The following is a 20,837-nucleotide window of genomic DNA, read 5'->3' on the forward strand; positions in this document are numbered from 1 at the left end:
TGTGGCCTAATTTTAAGTGCATGAACAAAAGTCATTGATTTTTTGTGAAATGCATGATGTCACAGTAAAAAAAAAATCTTTGCACTTTAGTAAGAGAACTGACTGTATAAATGGCTTTAAATGTGGTAAATGAATGTTTTTTTTAAGTTTGTCAGTGTTGTGTCAAATATTAATAAAAGATTTTTATGATTTGCTTATCATTTCAAAATTACATTTCATTGAAAGTAATGCTAACATATCAAATGTTGAAACTGAAAAACTGATCTGTCATACAAAAAAATGTGAGTACCATAAAAAATGAAATATAGGACAAGTGTTGTTTAGAGGTAACTCTAAATGGTAAAGATATTCTTGTTACAACTGTTTCATATGTGGTGTTGAAATTGACATTCTGTCACATTTTTTTGCAGCATCCAAACTTCTTTGGCAGTGGGGTTGTTGTACATTTGGTTAGTTAGCAGGGGCGGAGCTAGAGGGGAGGCCAGGGTAGCACTGGACCCCCCTGGAATCTGTCTGGACCCCCAGGTGCCACCCCAGATGATTGATATGTCATGGCACTGCAAGTCCTGTTGAAAGGAGCCGCTTGCATTTTGTGAAGCCTAGGATTGCTAAGTCCCTCCTGTACAGTGGTTGACGCTATGTACCACAAGCAGTAATACAGTAATACAGTAATAATACATTTTAATAGGAGAAGAAGAAGAATCACAGCAGAAGAGGAAAATTGAAATGGAAACCAGATGCTCAAACGACAAAATCAGACGGTTGTCTGGAGTGTCTCACAGCAAACTGAGCCAAATAAGGATGGGGAGAAGAGGATGATCATCGGTGTTGGACAGTGAAATCTGTTTTTGAAAGTATTACGGTGCTTTCCTAACTGTTAAAAGTCACTTTTGTGTTCACATAGAAGATCATTTTGCTATGAGCTACTGGTACCAAGCTAACGTTAATGTTTTATATCTCATAGCGTCTACAAATGACCATAATCAGCTTACAATGGCTGCTTAACTTCTACATTTAATTCGAGTTGTTGAATGTATTTATGAATTTTATGAATGGTGAAATGATCAAACAGCTGTTTCATGGTGGAAGCCAAAAAACAGGCATATTTAACCCATTTTTGCGAAAACCCACTGTGGACGCTCCTAGGGACAGATGCACCCTGCCCTACCCTAAAAGTTTCAGAAACTCTTTGTAGAGTTATGGCCCATTTGGTGGAAGGCTTAAAGGTCCCATGTTATGCAAAAATGTGTATGTGGCTTCCAGCACTTATATAGCCAGCCTCAAGCGGACACTCGAGAAACAGCAGATTTTAGCACTTATACATCGTCTTATATTCTCAGACCAGAGGTTGCCGCTTGACCTGTATGCAAAGCCTTTGTCACTATGAATATGGCCCCTGTTGCCAGTGTGCTTCATTTAGCGTTTCAGAAACAGACGGGGGTGACATCAGGGAGACTCTGTCCATGTTTTATACAGTCTATGGCCAAAAGTCAATTTTAGTCAGAAACTGATTTCCGGTCAACAAGAGGGCACACAGCCGTTGTAGTAGATGGGACTCTCTGCCTCATCCTGTGAGCTCCTGATCAGATACTCTAATATCCCTCTGGAGTTAATCTGTGAATACATGTTGTTTGGCGCTTTTGTGGCTCTGCAGCAGGCTTCATGGGGCTCAAACAACGAGTTTATGATCATCTAAGGATGTTTATTTGTGTTTGTGTTTGATAGCCTCCTGTACGTCCAGTTGCCTTATATCGCTGTTCAATTGGCTAGTTGGTGATTTTAATCTGGCTCGTATTCGCTCTAATAAAGACGTGTCTATAAATCAGCTTATTTTGCTTGCCAAAAACTGATTCATACCTCTGGTGTTGAGTGTAGAAGGATATTTTGCCCCAAATGACCTTATGTAACATAGCAGAGTGACATTTGCAGGAGACGTTGAATCTTTTTACTTATTTTATTAATCTGCTTAAGTCTTGGTTGGAGTCAAATCTTGCAATTGTCACTCTGCTGTGTTACATAACCTCATATTTTCATTCTAGCATTAGCAACAAGTTTTGTTGCACCATGCTGCGTGCCCAGATGCTTAAGCAACTCTTATCTGTTAAATTTAACAGATAAGAGTTGCTGTTTGCGGCCGCAGAGAGGCTCTTAGTTCTGAGGCATAAGTTGTTTGTCATTATCTTTGGTGAAATATGTAAGGTGTTCCCTGAAAAAGTTATTGCCCTGATGGCAGCATGTGTTGCTACTAAACCTGCTGATTTTGTTCAGCATTAATGGAGCCAGATGTGTTAGCTCTCTGTCAATTCTGACAAGAGAAGTTTTTAAGTCTCTACAAGCCTTCTTGTATTTTAAACATTTCCTGTTTCTCCATTTCTAGGGGAGAGAATTAAGTATTCTTCAAGTGTTGATTTGGACCGTTGACAATTGAGTCATGTTATTGGACATTGTGCTTTCACTGCAAAATGTCAGAACATGCCCTGATTTGTTTTCATGTCTGAAGAAAAAAGACCATTTACCTGTTGATACAATGTGTTTCGGCATGTTCAGTGAGTGTTTAATGCCTTCACACAGCATAGGAGGGGACTTGGATTTATTTCCTGAAAGTTATCATATTACACCTGAATTTTTTAATAACAGTGAAAAATTTTGACATTGTTTGGTATGTGCAGCCATGTAATTGTTCTTTTTTTATCTGATTATGTTGCTCTAATTTCTGGTGTTGTCAATCTATGCAGGCTGTGCATCTTTCTGTTGCAGTGAATAAAACAACTACTACCAGGACTACAGGGTTAAGGGTTAATACATTGTGTACAGGTTTGCATACAATGGTGACTTCAAGAAAACAAGTACTCCTTAAATGTAGTCCTTAAATCTCTGAGATGTAGGAGAAAAAAAACAAGAATTTGTATGCAGTATTCTAACCTCTTAACTTGTGCAGTGAAGATGGTCGCCATGCAAAAATGTTTTTATTTTCAACATCTGGTAGGTTGTACAGTTTTCAGATGAATAGAGGGTGAAATAATTTCAAAAGCACTAATCTCGACCCTGTCTACATTTTACAAGGCTTTTCAACTTACTTTTATAAAGTGGTAATTTTATGTTTAAGTAATTTTATCCACGATAATTGAAAACGAGCTCTATCCAATCAACCCACTTCAACGTTTATCTTTCTGTTTATAAATGTAATCAAATATCCATGCTTTGGACACAAGGGAACAACTCATGCTGATGTGACATCATGATTATGTCTAGTAATTAGCTTTAATTCAAGTTTTTTTTTTTTTTTTTTTAAAAAACAAACAAATTTTCTTAGTAATCTGCAACAATCCTGAATTTCCCCGTGTTTGCAACCGACGGGTGTGCCTGTAACGAAAACGAACGCACCCCGCCCACCTCCGAGCTCGCACGCTGAAACACCACGCAGAGCTAGCTAGCTGGATGCTAACCCAGCTCGCTGAAAAGGTAAGGCTGATAAACTGACGTCTTATTGACAATTTATCTTACTCATTGTAAGCAAATATAAAAGTCAATTTTTCTACCACTCCTTGTTATTTATGTGGCTGACACTGTGATTTGTACTGTACTTTTTACGTATCATGTGACCATAAGCTAGTTATGCGTCAATGGGCGTTAACTCCTTTAAGTTAACGTTCATTTAACCGTTATGTGCTTCCGTAGAGATAAAAGGAAGAAGAGAGCTATGAGGTAGACAGGAGGAGACGACACTTCCATCTATCGGTTTTCTTCTATCGTTAAAAACCATTTCATGTTAACTATGTAGAGTGCACTTATGTTAGTTTCACATATATTAGATATTCATCGTAAAACAGACCTGGATGCGTTACCTTCATGTTAATTCCAGCGTTTTATGATGCGAAAGTTAAAGCGTTTGCTGCTTCACCAAACTCCGTTCATATTTTTGATGTATTTTCAGTAGGTGCCGCCGTCACGGACGCTGTGTGTGGAGACACATTATAGTTAAAGCTGGTCGGAAAAACTATAATTTTTCCAACTCGAATGGCCGAAATGACCGATGTGTCCTGGAGACTCTTTATTTGTCTGTTTTGAAATGTTTTTCATAATCCTGCCTTAACTGTTATTATGACAAATTACTTATACGAGCTACGATAGGCATTTGTCTTTCCCCCTTTAATGGCTCAACATGTCTGGGTGTGCCAACTTCTTGCGTTGAAGCCTCGCCGTGTACATTTAGCTAATGTCTGCTGAAGTCATGGAGCAAATGATTAACAAGGAAATTTGAAGCTTGGGCTCTCAGTAAAAGTTACTTGTAGGTTTAGTTTGTTATTCCCTTCGCATTTTAAAGGGTTCCTATTTTTTTTAACCTTATTTCAATAGGCCCAGGTGAGGGGTTAGTTGAGCTGGGACCTTAGCCTTGTTTGGGGACCCAGTAAAGCTGGTAAACTGTATGCTGCTGTGTGATGTTGCCTTTGGGGACAGGGCAGATGTTTCAGCACTTTGACATTTAAGTCATGTCAGACAGGGTTAGCTTATCCAGTATGAAACACCACAGCAAACAGTGTCAATAAAATGTAATTCAAAATTTACCAGATGTCCCTGAGCAAATAATGTTTTTTTCTGATCAAACGTGTGCATTGTCTACAACACAATTGGGCATTTTGCAGAGTTTTCTTGAACTTCTGTCAGTGATAAAGATTTTAACTCTCTTTCATCTCAAACATAATGCCTCACGACATGTGCTGATATCTGCCTTGAAAGTCTGGCTGATCTGTTTTTCTGTGTTTATGTATCACAGTTGGTGTGTGTGAGGGTGAATGTGAGCAGTGATGGCAGCAGTGGGAACCTCGGGGCCAAAGGCCACCGACTGTGTGACCAAGGTGGCGTTAAGCATCTCCTGTGAAAACCTGCTAGACATGGACACTTTCTCCAAGTCTGACCCTGTGTGTTTACTCCTCATGAACAGCTCAGGGCCCCACTGGACTGAGGTGAGGAAGTTAAATGCATTTTTACTCTGCAGAAGTGAAAACTATCTGAAGACATGTTTAAAGTAAATACAGCATTCAGACTGCAAGAAAAAGCAAAAGAGTGACAGACAAAAGTATCCCTCATTCTGAAACATCTCTCTGTCTGTGTTAGATTGGCCGGACCGAGAAAATCAAGAACTGTCTTAACCCACAGTTTTCCAAGACATTTGTTATCGACTATTACTTTGAGATGGTGCAGAAGCTGAGGTTTGAATTGTACGACATCGACAGTGAGAATAGCAGCCTGCATGATGCTGACTTCCTCGGAGAACTGGAGTGTACCTTGGGACAGGTTAGCCTTCTTTGCTGTCACAACAATTGTTTTGGCTTTGTATTAGATTTCTATTTAACATATCTCTTTGTGTGCTATGGCATAACAAGTTATACTGTCATTAAGAAAAGATAAACTTGACCTATTTTTCTGTTTAGATTGTGTCCTCAAAGAAACTGACCCGACCTCTCGCCATGAAGGACAAGAGACCTGCAGGAAAAGGGACCATCACTGTGAGTTACAGTTTGAAGTTCACTGTGCTACTCCATTTTCACAAAAGATAACACACCAATTGAAAACTGTGTAAAAACATCCCTTTCCCTGAAAAAGTCATTGCCCTAATGGCAGCATGTGGTGCTACTAAACCTGCTGATTTTTTTCAGCATTAATGGAGCCTGCACAGATGCTATTGACTTTTATGATAGTATCAGGGCTGCTGGTTTTGAGCTGTGAGTTGATAACAAGCTGGGTGCTCCTCTTTAGAGAGGAAGACACAGTGTCACTAATGTTTAAAAAGAATGTCAGATTTATTATGATTTTTCACTTCAGAGTCATGTCTTTTTTAATGGAGTGCTGCCTAAGTATCATGTCCATCCAGTATTAGTTTTGGTCCTGGTCCCTTTTGAACAAAAATTTCTCCCGATTCTCTGGATCTTTAAATGATATGTTCTGTAGACGATGAGACCCTCTAATTTGTTCTCATTTTATGGTGAAAAACTCTGTTCTGAAAGTATTGAAAACTTTGCTCACACAGTCTCTCACAGAGTGGTAAACCTCTTCCTGTCTTTCTGTCTGAGGGACTCAGCTTCTCTGAAGTCCTTTTTATATCCAGCCATGTTACAAACCAGTTGATCATTACCAAAGTTTGCTGGAGATGTTTATCCAGCTGTTCTATTTTAACATTACAAAACTCACAATTTTTTTGTCATTGTTCCAATTTTTATGAAACATACTGTTGCATAAACTTAAAAATGAGTATAAACTTTTCATTCAAAAACTAACTTTTCTATTTTCAACTTTTGGTATGTTGTATTTTACTTTTTGAATTAAAAAACAACTGTACATGATTTGCAGACACACAGAATCTGTCTTAATAAAAGTTTTATACCGAGTCCCACCTCATTTGGATTATTGATATATTTGAATTTTAGATAATGTGTTTGTTGAAAGCTTTATCACAAAAATGTTTTATCTTTGTGTAGATATGTGCTGAAGAGAGAACAGACAACAGAGTGGTGGAGTTTGAAGCTGCTGCTAGAAAACTGGATAAAAAGGTATTGATTATGAATTTATAATTAAATAAAATGTTATGTATCAAAATGGTTTAGATGTGGTCTGAAAAATGAAATTATAACACTGATTTTTGCAGCAACATGCAGAGGAATTTGGAAACTGTAGGCATAGAAAGCTGTCTTTCTGAAGCGGTTAACATGTTTAAGGATTTGTCCTAAATTCTACATTCAAAATAAAAATAGCAACATCATTTAATAATACTGTGAATTGGCCAGTGTTAGCCTGCTAGATTTTGTTCTGCTTTTGCTGTTTAGGCTCATTCATTATATGCATCATGATGTGATAAGTAAAACCTGATAGTCTTGTTTATTGTAGGAACAATGTTAGTCTCTCACCTCAAAGCTGATTTAAATCATCAGTCAAGGCAATCACAAGTCACCTTTTTAAAGTGCACCGAGCAGAGAAAACATGATAGCAGGCTGTAAACTTTATAGACTGAATCCCAGAATGACCCTTCATGTACATCGTCACAAGGTTTTCAGTTGATCGGAGGTCATCTGACACTGTTTCCTTTTCCTCTCTGTAAGGACTGATCAGAGGTCATGATTTATAGTTACCATGTTTACATGAGGATAAAAAAACTCATTTATTGTGTCGGTCTGACTGAGCTTGGACTTTTACCCATAGACCCATAGACCATAGACATTTTAGTTGGACTGACATCCTCAAAGTTGGACCAACATATCCACTGGCCTGGACGCTCTGAGGATGCTCCATAGTTTGCACCTCAGGCTTTGATCCAGGGGTTTTGTTAAGTTTATTTTGATTTATTGGTTAACACATATGTATATTGAAAACACAAGATGTGATGTACTTTCCTCCGTGGGGTTTGATCTGGGAACTTTCAAATAGATAGGTTACATTAATCTCTAAAAAAAAAAACAAGGAAAAGGGAGAAGAGAGATGTTAGATAAGTAGATTAGACGGTACATCAAGATACAGAGAAGCACACAAAGCAAGATGAAATAAAGATTGATTGGGTGTTCAAAGAGATATTACCAAATTAAAATTCCAAAGACCATACCCTATTTGTTCTTTGTTTTGGTATGTGAGAAGTCACCTGAAGAAGCAGCAGAATCTGGCTGGACAAGCAACGTTTTACAATTCTACAGTTTCATTCAGCAGAAGCTTCTTTATAAAAGTGACATACAACACAAATGTTCCCAGCACTTTAGCAGAGGCAGGCATACTTTTGTCAATAAATTGATTCTTGCCTGGTGCTTTTAATCTGTGATAAAGACTGCAGTCCAGTTTAATTATCTAACTGAGCTATAACCGTAGCTTCACTTAGCTGTGCATGTGAATGTATTCAGTGTCTCTTTACTTAGCGCCCAGGGCGAAATTCCTTGTTCTCTCTGAACAAACAACCTCGGTGAGTGAATCCTTTGAAAAGACAGAATAAACTAAAGCCACGTCAGTGTCTTTTCAGGGTGTCAGTTTGGGTTAGTGGTTTATCAGGCGCCCCATGTACTAAAGCTGTAGTCAGCTCGGGTCTGGCTTCTTGCAGCATGTCATTTCTCTCTCTCCTCCCAGTTTCCTTCACTATTAATCTTCTTATCTTTTATATTAGAGGTGTGCGGCTGTCGAACAATTGTTCAGCCACTGGGTTAAGCTCTTCTTTGTGACACGTCCAAAAAAGGTTCAATACAAGTCCAGTGATCAGTTCGAAGGGTTTATTGTGCAAAAAATCCAAAATCCAAAACGAGCCAATATGTAATTCAGGCAAATGTGGAAAAATGATACTCGATGAAAAACTAAACAAACAATGCTGGTAGAATAATAAAAAGATAGGCTGAAAAGGTGACGGTCAACAAAAAATATCTGAGCTTCCTACTCTGAGACTCTGCTCTGTCCTTTTGTTCTAAATTCTCGCCACCATACATAATAAGTAAAAAAAAAGAATAACCACACCCCTGGAATGAATAAAGGGTAATGATGTCATCAAGGTGACAACGCCATCTACACTGCAAAGAAAGTAAAAACAGCTAAACTTATTTTAGCTTCTACAAGAGGTATAAAACCCCCAAAATAAAGCTAAAAAAGGCAGCACAGCTGAGAAAAAAATGTTATTCAGTCTAACATTATTTTCCTCATGTAATTCCAGGATTTTTTTGGGAAGTCCGACCCTTTCCTGGAATTTCACAGGCAGACAGAAACTGGATGGCAACTTGCTCACAGGACAGAGGTACAAACATACATATTCTGTCGGATTCTGCCTTGTTGAAGGGTTTTGAAAACTACATGGGTAAACTATGTTTTCTCATGATGTGTTCTCACAAGGTGCAGATAATTCCTTTTAACAGCTCACTTCATTCTCATGTCAGTGGGACTGAACTTGTGTGTTCTCCCATCTTCACATACACCTAACATACAATTTCCCTTTGCAAAAATGATGTTCTTTGCATTTGATGTGAACCCAAAGTAAGATGTATCAGAAACTTTGACGTACATCCACCTCTTTAATTTAAATCGTAGGTGGTGAAACACAACTTGAACCCTGTCTGGAGGCCATTCCGTATCTCACTGCAGTCTCTGTGTGGAGGTGATGTGGAGAAACCCATAAAGGTAAATACACAGATTCAACTGTAAGACTGATCACAGATCGCAGAGTTTTTACTCTCTCTTGCTGTCAGGGCAGGAAGTTACCAAACCTACAAGTACTGTTTCACTGTTGGTGCTGCAATCTTGTGAAGTCCATCTTGGTTTTCGTCGTAAAATTGTGAAACAGCAGAAAACTTACTTCATATGATTGTCTCAGGAGTGGATTAGCGTTACTGTGATTGATGGAGGATTTTCTTGTGTTGCTTTCTATGATGTGATTTGAGGAAGTGTGTGAGATCTGGTGGAACTGATTTTCAGAAAGTGTCGCTGAAAGATAACCTCAGAGTATACCACATGTACTTCCTAGCACTTCAGATTAAGATTCTTATTAACCTTCAGGAGATGTTTCAGCTATGCTTACCGACATCACAGTATCTGTGTGCTAGCTTTAGTTCATATGTTGTTTTTTTGTTTCTAACCCTTTAAACGCACACTTGTCAGGAAGAGATACTTCCAAGTCCCCAGAGGAAGTAAGTTTCCTGTCCTCACTGTCAGTGCTCTGTTCCTGGAGGATGCAGTGTCTGTCGGAGGACAGGCCAAGTCATAGATGCATCTACATCTATCTTAGGGGAACACAAATCAAATTTAAGATATGTTGGCACATTGGTTGGCTTATCTGTGTTATTATCTTGGTTTAGTGTTTGATTTGTGACTGTAAGTGGGGTATGAGCATACTGTTTACACTACATATCGTCTGAATTACGAAAAAAAGACTTTTGTCGCAGTTAATCAGGCCCATCACTGTGTTATGTATGGTTCCCACTCCAGCTGATCTCAACAGTAAATACATAGTGTCTGCAGGAAAAACAGTCTGTAAGGAGAGCAAAAGCAGGAGGGATACAGTCCAATTTGATGACATCTCTGCTGCCGTCTTTGATAATCTGAGGAGGAATTATTTCTTATTATTACAGTGCAGTTTGATATTCACTAAATGCTGGCAATGTGCTCAAAAAGTTGGCTTTCAGAAGCATATTTTGCCTGACAATAACTGATGTGTTAAAAGAATACACTAGAATGAATGAGAGAGTTTGATTGTAATGAAGTGTTCAGACACAACTAAAGTTTTTTGGTTTCAAGTGCAAAACATGGAATTATCTGTCTAATCAGCAACATTAAAGGGATAGTTCAGTTTTTTTGAAGTGGGGTTGTATGAGCTCTAAGTGACCACTAAGGACATTAGATACAGTAGAAAGTTGTCTCCTCTCCCTCAGTAAGACACAGACTGTAATCAATGGTGACGAGGAAATAGACGCTAACAGGGAGGGACGGTACCAGATTCAAAGGCTATTTTCTCTGCCTACAAGAACTAAAATCAAAAAGTAATACCACAGTTTAAGAGTACGCTACATAAAATATTTTTAAGTGCATTAAGTCTTCGGAAATATAAACATTTATCCGGACCTAACTAACTGGTCATGTGTCCTTCCGCGCAGCGCTAGTGCGCTTTGCCCCCCCCCCTCCTTTCAGCTGTAGGGAATGTAAACAAGCTGCTTCGAGCGCTGGTTGTAGCCTCGTGTAAGTTTGATCAAGTATCATAATTCTTTTGTTTGTACTCTAAGGATTGTGAGGTAGCGTAGGAAATTCAAAATGAGTGGCTATGACAGCGACGATGAAGTTCCATTCACTGTGGAACCAAAAGGATACCTGTATGAACCGAAGTACACAGAAGAGGAGATGCTACAGATGGCAACTGAAAGGAATACAGAGGAAACATCCACGGACACTGGACATCAAGATGCTGAGTGTTACTGCTGCCACGACTGTTGTTGTTGTTGTTGCTGTTACAGGACACTCCAGAATTCAGAAGAGCAGGGAAATCTGTGTGATGAGTCATACAGACGGCTTGAGAGCCAGCAGTGTGCTCAGAAAAATCCTGAAGAGTGTCTGTAACCAAGTTCCACTCGTGACAGCAGTAACACTCAGCATCCATGGGCATTAAGTCACAGCTCAGACATTTACACCACTGAGTATTTCCGACTCTATCTTGATGTCCAGTTAATTATTAGATTATTAAATTTATTTTATGTAGCGTATTCTTAAACTGTGGTATTACTTTTTGATTTTAGTTCTTGTAGGCAGAGAAAATAGCCTTTGAATCTGGTACGGTCTCTCCCTGTTAGCACCTATTTCCTCGTCACCAGCGATTACAGTCTGTGTCTTACTGAGGGAGAGGAGACAACTTTCTACTGTATCTAATGTCCTTAGTGGTCACATAGAGCTCATACAACCCCACTTCAAAAAAACTGAACTATCCCTTTAAGGATCAGCAAAGACAGAGGTTATGTCACTAAACGCCAAAGTAATCTGGAGTGGGGCTTTAAAGTGAATAGAGTTCATCAGTCTCTCTGTAAATGTTTGTACCCTTCACTTTAAATATTAGTTACCAACTGTGAACCAATCATAGTCTGTCAGTAAGTTAACCAATGTGCCAACTTCTCAGACAGTAGCTGTTTTCCCTTAAGATAGATTCTTTCTTTAGTTTTTCATGAGCTTTCTGAATTCATCATCTCTTGACTGACTGCAGTGCCTCACAGTTTGCACTGTTTTCTACATGATGTCTCCACACCTGTTTGTCTTTTACCTGTTTTCTCACTGTGAAAGGAGCTCAGAGGTGCAGAGTCTGATCAGGTATCTTCTCTGAACATGTTAACAGACTAGTAGACTTAGAAAACTTGTTTATGTGTTTCCTCTAGATTTTTGCTATTAGTGTGTCGTACACCTGAGCCTCCTCATCCAAAGCATGTCTTAGCTGCTTTGATTTGATGCTCTCACACTATGATTATTATAGTTCAGTTAACTGATCAATATTATATTAATCCATTAACTATGTTTGTTTAATTATTTATTTTTGCCAGGTGGACTGTTATGACTACAACAGCAGCGGCTCTCATGATTTTATCGGAAGCTTTGAAACAACACTCGCACACATCCAGCAGGCGTCTCAGACATATGCTGTGAGCTCTCTTCTCTTCCTGTCTTTGTGTTGATTTAACATTTTACTTAAACAGAAAACTAAAGGAAAAACAGTTTTTATACATAAAAAACTTCTACACATTTATTCTCATTTTAAGGCCAAATCAAGCTTATCAAGTGTGAATATGTAAACATAGTTCATCTGACAACTGGTGTGTTTTTGGTCTTTGCAGGCTGAGTTTGATTGCATCAACAGCAAGAAAAAACAGAAGAAGAAAGGATACAAGAATTCTGGTGTTGTTGTCATAAAAAAGTGTCAGGTAGTGTTGATCTTCACACTTGTTTGCTATTTACTTTTTGTTTTCTCACATCAAGAGACATTTGCACGTTATCATGTCTGTCTTTACACTAACTTTATTTTCTGTTATCATTGTTTATCTGTAGGTCATAAAGGAGTACACGTTTCTGGATTTTATAATGGGCGGCTGCCAGATTAACTTCACTGTAAGAACAAAAACTGTTCCTCTTACCCATGACTCTGAATGATCAGGTATTCTGATGCTATTAAAGCTTTTTTCACCTTTTCATCCCTCTCTTCTGGGACAGATTGCTATAGATTTCACCGGCTCTAACGGTGATCCCAGAACGCCTCAGTCTCTTCATTACATCAACCCTCAGGGCTACAATGAATACCTGGCAGCTATCTGGGCAGTGGGTAACGTCATCCAGGATTATGACAGGTACATTAAAGTGATACTCCGAGGTGGAACGAGTTGGGTCCTATCACAAGGTTTGGGGCAGAAATTACTCCTACAGCAGTGATTTTGTGCAGCAGAAGCCCAGGGCGCACGCACCAAACACCCCCTCCCTGCTCCTCTGCCGGTTTCCTCTGCACACAGATGGGGCCATATTTTACTTGACCAAAAACACAAATAAACGGACTCCCACCAAAAAAGTCTGATATTCACAGAATATTCAGCGCGTTACTTTCACACAAAAACACAGCTAAATAAGGCTCTAGTTCTCATCGTGTCTCTTCATCCTGGCAGACTACCTGCATTTGTTTTTATCTGGCACGCCTCGCGCGCGGACTGATACACCAAGCGGCGAGCGCCTCATAGCCAGCTGTGGCTGTGGAGGTAGCGCCGTTTTACGACACGATGAGAACTAGAGCCTTATTTAGCGGCGTTTCTGTGTGAAAGTAACGTGCTGAAAATTCTCTAAATAAAGCGTGAATGCAGACCGATAACAGACTTTTTCGGTGGGAGTCTGTTTATTTGTGTTTTTGGTCAAGTAAAAATTGGCCCCGTCTGAGTGCAGAGGAAACCGGCAGAGGAGTAGGGAGGGGGTTTTTGGTGGGAGCGCTCTGGTCTTCTGCTGCACAAAAACACTGCTGTAGGGGTAATTTCTGCCCTAAACCTTGTGATAGGACCCAACTTGTTCCATCCTGGATTATCACTTTAAGGTTTTTTTTTTCAAGGTGTTTTTTTCTGATAACAAATCACTCCAGCACAAAGTGACCTGTTTAAATTTGTCTTATCCTGACTAACCCTCCCCTGTCATTCATCTCCTGTCTGAAGTGATAAGATGTTTCCTGCGTTTGGATTTGGAGCTCAGGTCCCTCCCACAATGCAGGTGATGGTTCGCTTTCATTGAATGACAGATTATTTGTAAATGTCATTCACTGAGTGATCACAACAGTCCCCGATACAAAAAAGAAAACTTAGACTTAACTCAGCAGAATGTGTTTCATAATGAACGTTTTTTTGTCCTCCAGGTCTGCCACGAGTTCCCCATCAACTTCAACCCATCAAACCCGTTTTGTGCAGGTAATAAAAAACTCAAGCTATAAAGTGACTGTTGGCATGAAGTTTGATTTGTTTAAATGTGGATATATTTATGCAAGTTTATCGCTTTATCAGGAAAAAAGGTCTTGTCGGAATTATGAGTCAAATTCATCCGTTAAGTCCAGACCAACATCTTAGTTCAAGACATTTATTTCATTAAAACACAAAAATGATGCTTGAATTTCTTGGATTAAAAAACAACCTGCAATGGGGGAAGAAAAAAAACATTTTGTATTGTTTCTTTTAAGTTGAAAAAGCTGTTATCCTCAAGCTTGAAGTTTCTTCTAGTAAATTCTTAAGAGTCAGTTTCCACAAGTGTATCTGCTTTTTTCTCTCTTGTGACCTGATTTTCTCCCTCAATGTCTTCCTCATCCCCTGACTAAGGGCTGGGTGGTTGAAAGCAAACGTGGTTTCTGTAACATTATTTTCAGATCTGGTCTGTTAAGTGATTCTGTGTGTTTAGCATCTGTGTTAAACATCGTAATTAGAAAAACTGGTCAGTCAGTGAGCAGATAAAAAGGGTTCTGATCATCGTGTGTTTGTGTGTGTGTGTGTTTTAGGTATAGAGGGAGTGATTCAGGCCTATCAGCAGTGTCTGCCTCAGGTGAAGCTTTACGGTCCTACAAACTTCTCCCCGATCATCAACCACGTGGCCTGTTTTGGACGACAGGCCATCCGGCAGGACACTGCCTCAGTGAGTGTCATAAAGTCTCTACTCAGTCTCAGGAGGACATTGTCCCTGTTGTGTGTATTTGTTATTATACTTGTTGCATTCACAATTCAATACTGGTAAAAATTAAGACAATTTTAATAATTTAGGATCTTCAGAACCTAAGTTCTAGAGTTATTCTGAGGAAATTATTCTTATTTTTTCTCTCATAATCCATGAAAGGTGTCTGGTAAAGTCTGACCTCTATAAAAACCTTAACTGAAAGAATGACCAAGAGTTTACCAGATACAAGTGTATCATTTAATTTTTAAACATATTTGTACAAAGAATAGTCCAGTAAGAATCATAGGGTGTTAGCTATTGACCTTCACTTTTTATTCACATCTTATCCTTCATAGAGAAAGATTAGAACCACGTCAGCCCCTGCATCAAAGTATTAAAACTTAAGTACATACATAGTGTTATCCAACCTAAGTTATAGTTTGGATTTGTTGGAAACTTCCAGAACCGCCAACAAAAGTAAAAACAACTTATCCATCTTATTTATTAATACTGTCATTCTGTATTTTAATTTTTCTCAGCAATACTTTGTCCTGCTGATCATCACTGACGGGGTGATCACAGACATGGATGAGACTCGCAGCGCAATCGTTAACGCCTCACGTCTCCCCATGTCTATCATCATTGTTGGGGTTGGGGGAGCCGACTTCAGTGCCATGGAGTTCCTGGATGGAGACGATGGGATCTTACGCTCTGTGACGGGGGAAGCTGCCATGAGAGACATCGTGCAGTTTGTTCCTTTCAGGCAGTTCCAAAATGTAAGTTGCATCAAACAGCTGTGTCCCTGCAGGCATGCAGTACCTAATTGTCTGTAACCCTGAAATCATGTTCCATTTCAATGTCTGCACGTCTTATTCCAGGCAGGCACTGCAGCCCTTGCTCAAAGTGTGTTGGCAGAGCTGCCTGATCAAGTGGCCTCCTTCTTCAATTTATTTCACCTGAAGCCCCCCACCGAGCCCAGCCCCTCCTAGACATGTAGGCTATCCCCGATTCCCCGCTTTTGATCCCCTCCTCCTTCCTTCCTTTTGATTCAAAGCTGCATGCTTAAAAATAACTTTTTGTGAGCTTTAAATTCCTTTAACTCTTAGTCATGTCATCAGGCTGGTCAGTCTGAGTAGGGCTGGGCGATATGGCATTTAATTCATATCTCAGTATTTTTAGGCCGTGTCATGATAAAAAAATATATATCTTGTTATTTTGACTTAGTCTCAAGAAGTTGCTTTGAAACCAGAATGGCAACACCCAATATGTGTATTGATATTTATTATAACTATTGATGTTGTGTTTCCATTGTGATGCATGAATACACTAAACCTCAGATGGTAAAAGAAAAAAATCAGATGAGAAAAAGTCTTATTTTTTAATGTGGAAGCATCAGCATTCTCAATTGGACATAGCCTTTAGAATAGGGGTGAGTATTGGCAAGAACCTCTCAATACAGTAGGCATCACAATACTTGGGTCACTATGCGATAACATCACAATATCACAATAATGATTTGTTCATAGTTACCAGACAAAGTTGGACTAGCTGTTTCCCCTCTGTCAGGTTCTCGTAGTTTCCTCTTTCATCCCAAAAAACACTAATGAAGACACAGAGCTGGGGCGCTGTGGTTATTAGCTGTGAATTTCCAGAGTTAGAAATTGTTGCACAAAGTTAGAAATTGTTGCACAAGCTCGAGAACTTCCTCAGGCTGAAGCATGGAGATAGAAGACACATCTACTGGTCTGTTTGAGATCAGAAAAGCCACTCCATGGAGAATGTTTTGGATGTTTTGAAGTAATCCCACATCCCCAACTTGGACTAAATAGCTGGGTGAAAAGCAACTGTAATGAGCGCAGTATTTCACACCAAGCTGAAGATTTCTGCCCAAAGACCCAAAAGAGTCTCCAAGAATGTGAGACTGGGGCAGATTCTCAGTGAAGCTTCCAGCTGCAGGAGGTTTTTTGAGGTTGTTCAAATACACTGAGACTCCATTGCAGAGTTAAAAAATGTTCGCCTTCACTGGAAAAAGCTTTGGTTAAGACAAGGCGTCTAGCTTGGTTGACTTACTGCCTACTGGGGCAGTGGAAATTAATAAATTTTCTTGCAGCCCCAAGACATATGCATCATTTGCATCACCTACCTTGAAGTTTGATTCACAGTAAATTTCCCTGATGATATTCTAGAACAAATAGGGCTTTGACGTTCTGCAGATCTTTGCAGTTTGCTCTTGTGTTGTGTTGGATTGTGGAGCAAAGCTGTCAGCATCTCCAGAGCTGTACAGAGTGCTACTGCCTTTAAAGAGCTCAAACCTGTCCACATATAAATGAAGAGCTGGAAAGAGGGGACCCTTTTATCAATATGCTATGGGTAAATACATGACAGAGAAAGAGAAACTCATACAGGTAAAAGATGTTTAACTTTCTGGGTGACAGCCCAGTCTGTCTCCACACACAGAACAGTTGGCCTGTTTGTCCAGATTTGGATTGTTTTTGGGGCTTTTGCCATATTATTGATATCAGTCCTGTCTATCAGAGGGGACTTTTGCCATTCATCCCTGCCAACACTATAGCTACCACACTTCATGGTGGGGTCCCTCAAGGCTCTATTATAGTTCCTCTTCTGTTCTCTGAATACATGGATTTTAAAAAGCACATTTCTTTCCATTGCTCTGCGTGTCGTTTTCAAAGTTGTTTAAAAATACAAATAATTATGACTACACAAAGGCCTCGTTTCAAAGATGTGAAATCATGGATGTAGTTAAACTCTTTCAACCTGAATAAAAACAGAGTATTTTTTTTATTCAAATTGATCTGCTGAATGGCATAACGAAAACATGCGTGTCTCATCTTAATACACTAACATAAATCATCTGGTTAACAGGACACTTTTTCATGGGTTGGTTGACCTTAACTATTTCCGTTTACATGACCCTGAACAGGCTGACCAGTCTGACTTTGCAGACCAATATCTGCTCCTTTGTAGATGTAAAAGTTACATGTAAGTGTAACACTAACAGAGAGTAAGTCTAACTGATGCACAGGGGTCAACTATGAATACATTGCTTAAACTCATACGTTCGAGAAAGACAATAATGAAACTACACTTTGATAATCTGTGACTTTTATTGTTGCAAGATTTTCAAAATGTTTGAAAAGTTTTTTTTTTGTTATAGCATGGCTTGTGCACACAGAAAGTAGGATATCCACCTAAAACAACATATTAGCTTAATATATCCAGAGCTTCAGACAAATTAGAGTGTAGATATCATTGAACCATCTGTAATGTGCATTCTGACTTTGCTTTTACTAATTCATTTTCTAACAACAGAATTAAAAGCAGTTTAAAAAAGAGTAGAAATATAACCTTTGCAGAGAGTAGAGCACAGTCACTGTCAGTGTGCTGTTTTAGTACGGAGACTTTAGGAACTGTCATACTAACTATAACTTAATATCAGATCCATGTAGTGTTCAGACTTGTGGCTCATTCTGCTTTTGTTGTGTTGCTGCTTAAATCATTTCCCCTGGTTGCTGCCTTTACTAACCCTTCGTTTAAATGTTTTTTCACTTTAATATCTCCACTCTCTCTCTCCTCCTCTACCTCAGGGTCCTCAAGAAATGCTCGCTCAGAGCGTCCTGGCAGAAGTCCCTGGCCAGGTGACAGGGTTCTTTAACACCATGAAACTGAGGCCGCCAAACAACTCCACTCCTACAGCATCTGCACCCCCGAGTGATGCATCCTGACTCGGGAGAACTTCTGTCCTCAGTGCCACTCCATCTACACAGACACTCACTATTTTTATGAATCATGTATGTAGATACTATATCAGCATGCAGCAGTTATGCACAGTTATGATTTTATATGTTATTATCATCATCAATATGACGCCTCAAAGGACTGACATCTTCAGTAGTTATCTACTAACAAGTGCTTTACATAGATGTAGGATATTGCCTTTACTCATTGATTTATGTGACTCAGGTGCCAGGTTTGTTTCAGTCAAATTATTTTTGATGGATTTGAAGAGAAAGAATTTAAAAACTGCCCAACTTTACTCAAGAGAGCTCTACTACATTGGGAGTTTCATACACTGGGACGTCTTTGTGGAGGCTGTCTCAACAACGTCTGACATTCGAGTTAGATTCAAAAAGTGTATTTGACCGGTGCAAGGGCTTCATCCAAGCACAATGCGCTTCCTTGGCCCTGGCTTGGTTTGAAGAGGAAGGCTTTATTGTGGCAAGTCTTCATGCACAAACACAAGCACAGGTACACAGAGTAGATATGACACGAAAAGATGAAAGAGACGCCCTACATAATTGAGAAATCCCAGCATGTTAGAGGGCTACATTCAACCAAAACGACTCAAAACAAGCCACAAAGTCAGTAAAACCAGCCATGTTCTCTGTGTTGTTGATGTCTCTACTTGATTGAAAAAAGGACACTATGATGTTAAAACGTGCATCGTGTTAAAGCGTGGTACTTGTATGAGAGTTGATTGTGCTTGGGCTCAGTTGGGGATGGAGCGGCGTGCCTCTTATTTTCTGACTCTGAGTATGCTCACGTAAAAGAGGAAATCAGTCTCGTCATTAATTATCAACACTTTTATTACAGTGTAGGTCCAATTTTGTGTCTAAACCGTTGTTTCCAACATTTGTCAAAGTCATACAGAAAAACTAAGGCAGCTAACATCAGGCTTCTCAGTCACACTATCTGCCAGGATTTTCAAAGTGTTGTTCATGTTCCCAACATTTTCTCCAATGTCTCCCTAAAACATCCATCAAGAGTCTTCATGCATTGTGCTTCCACAAAATTGAATCTTATTTGTAATGGAATTAAAGGAAAAATATCTAGATTTTCAAATATTATTCAGCTGTGTTTACATCCTGGAGGCCTTCATTATGGATCAATGTTTGTTTAAATGAAAACCTTTTATATCTTTACACAACAAAAACTTTGATCTTGTGCACTTCCTGTTTTTTTTTTGTTTTGTTTTTTTACTCTACTTTCTTTTTTAGATTCAGTGACTTATCAAAGAAAAGATCTACCTGGAAGCATTTATCATCAGTACCTAATTACTGGACATTTACTCTTAAGTAGGCTCACTCTGTCTTAAAAATGTGTTTACACTCATTTATCTGACTGTTATTAAAACATATAATAAGTGTTAAAAAATATTTTTATGATTATGTTGCACCAGTCTTTGTGGCATTGCCTTGTGTAGTAAACCAGTCTTCCTTATGGACTTTGATTTGATCAGTATTTGATGTAAATAGAAATAGTGCAATATATATGCTGGCTTTTGCTTCATCAAATTAGTGTTTTATCACCTTAAATATTAGTTTTTATGTTTGTCTGGCTGCTGTCTGTCTGCTAATATTAAAAATCTGTATTTTTACAAAGTATTGATTTAATCTTTTAAGATGCATCCTTGGAATGCTTGTTGATATTTTTAATCATAAAAGATGGTTGTATTGAATATGAATAAATCTGAAATCAGGAGTTTGTAAGTTTGGTCTTTTGTGATTTTAAAGGCATGGTGTAACACTACTTTTGGCATAGTTAGGACATGGTAACTGGGTTTTAGTTACTAATTATCAGACTGAATACACATTACAAATACCTGTTCAACTCCTCCATGTCAAAATTAGATTTTCACAGCCAAATACAACTGAGACTGCAGCTCTGACAAAAAAAAAGCCCGGCTTTGTTTATCTATAACATCATTAATCAACCATATTGTAGCTTCTGTCCAATGAATTATTCAGCCACAGTTTATTACATCTTCAATTATTTTTAAAACCCCAAAACTGACATTAATTATAACTATTAAATGTCAATTATATATAATTATATTGAGTAAGTTTTAACAGTGTTTTGGTCAGGCAAACAGATGAATGTACTGCCTTTTACTTTTTGATCTTCACTTTTAGATTTTATTTTTATATGAATGCATCTTTGCAACACTCATATGGTCTGGAAGCATGACTAAGAGGGAGGAGAAGAGCGCCATAGTGGTTGCTCTGTCAAATACAGGGTTCACTTGTACTTTCTTTTTAAGGTTAACTCTAAAGCGCATTGAGTAATGTATGGAGTATATGCACAAAATGACCAATCTATGTCAGTATGGTGTGCAGTTATTCTGAGATAGTTTTGATCACTGATGGACATCCAGTAATCCCTGATTAGTCCAACACTAT

At 38.8% G+C, this 20,837-nt stretch overlaps 1 protein-coding gene across 2 annotated transcripts; it reads left to right on the plus strand.

The window, feature by feature from the left end:
• The first annotated feature begins 3,392 nt into the window (after positions 1–3,392).
• LOC141807311 (copine-3-like) lies at positions 3,393–20,132 on the plus strand. 2 transcript variants are annotated; one of them, XM_074693230.1, is made up of 17 exons: positions 3,393–3,462; positions 4,775–4,964; positions 5,116–5,295; positions 5,433–5,507; positions 6,477–6,548; positions 8,672–8,752; positions 9,043–9,132; positions 12,024–12,122; positions 12,315–12,401; positions 12,526–12,585; positions 12,688–12,821; positions 13,662–13,716; positions 13,859–13,910; positions 14,489–14,622; positions 15,180–15,416; positions 15,519–15,633; positions 18,246–18,385. In XM_074693230.1, exons 2-16 carry the CDS (start codon positions 4,806–4,808, stop codon positions 15,627–15,629), a joined length of 1,626 nt encoding a protein of 541 aa, XP_074549331.1. In that variant the 5' UTR covers positions 3,393–3,462; positions 4,775–4,805; the 3' UTR covers positions 15,630–15,633; positions 18,246–18,385. The 2 variants fall into 2 exon arrangements, with proteins under 2 accessions (XP_074549331.1, XP_074549329.1); XM_074693228.1 differs by lacking the exon at positions 15,519–15,633 and having other exon boundaries at positions 18,246–20,132.
• The last annotated feature ends 705 nt before the right edge of the window (positions 20,133–20,837 follow it).

The sequence above is a fragment of the Halichoeres trimaculatus genome, unplaced genomic scaffold (genome assembly GCF_033239565.1).
Source record: "Halichoeres trimaculatus isolate MK-OKI-2021-1 unplaced genomic scaffold, fHalTri1.1 fHalTri1_scaffold_18, whole genome shotgun sequence".
In the NCBI taxonomy this organism is placed as follows: domain Eukaryota; kingdom Metazoa; phylum Chordata; class Actinopteri; order Labriformes; family Labridae; genus Halichoeres; species Halichoeres trimaculatus.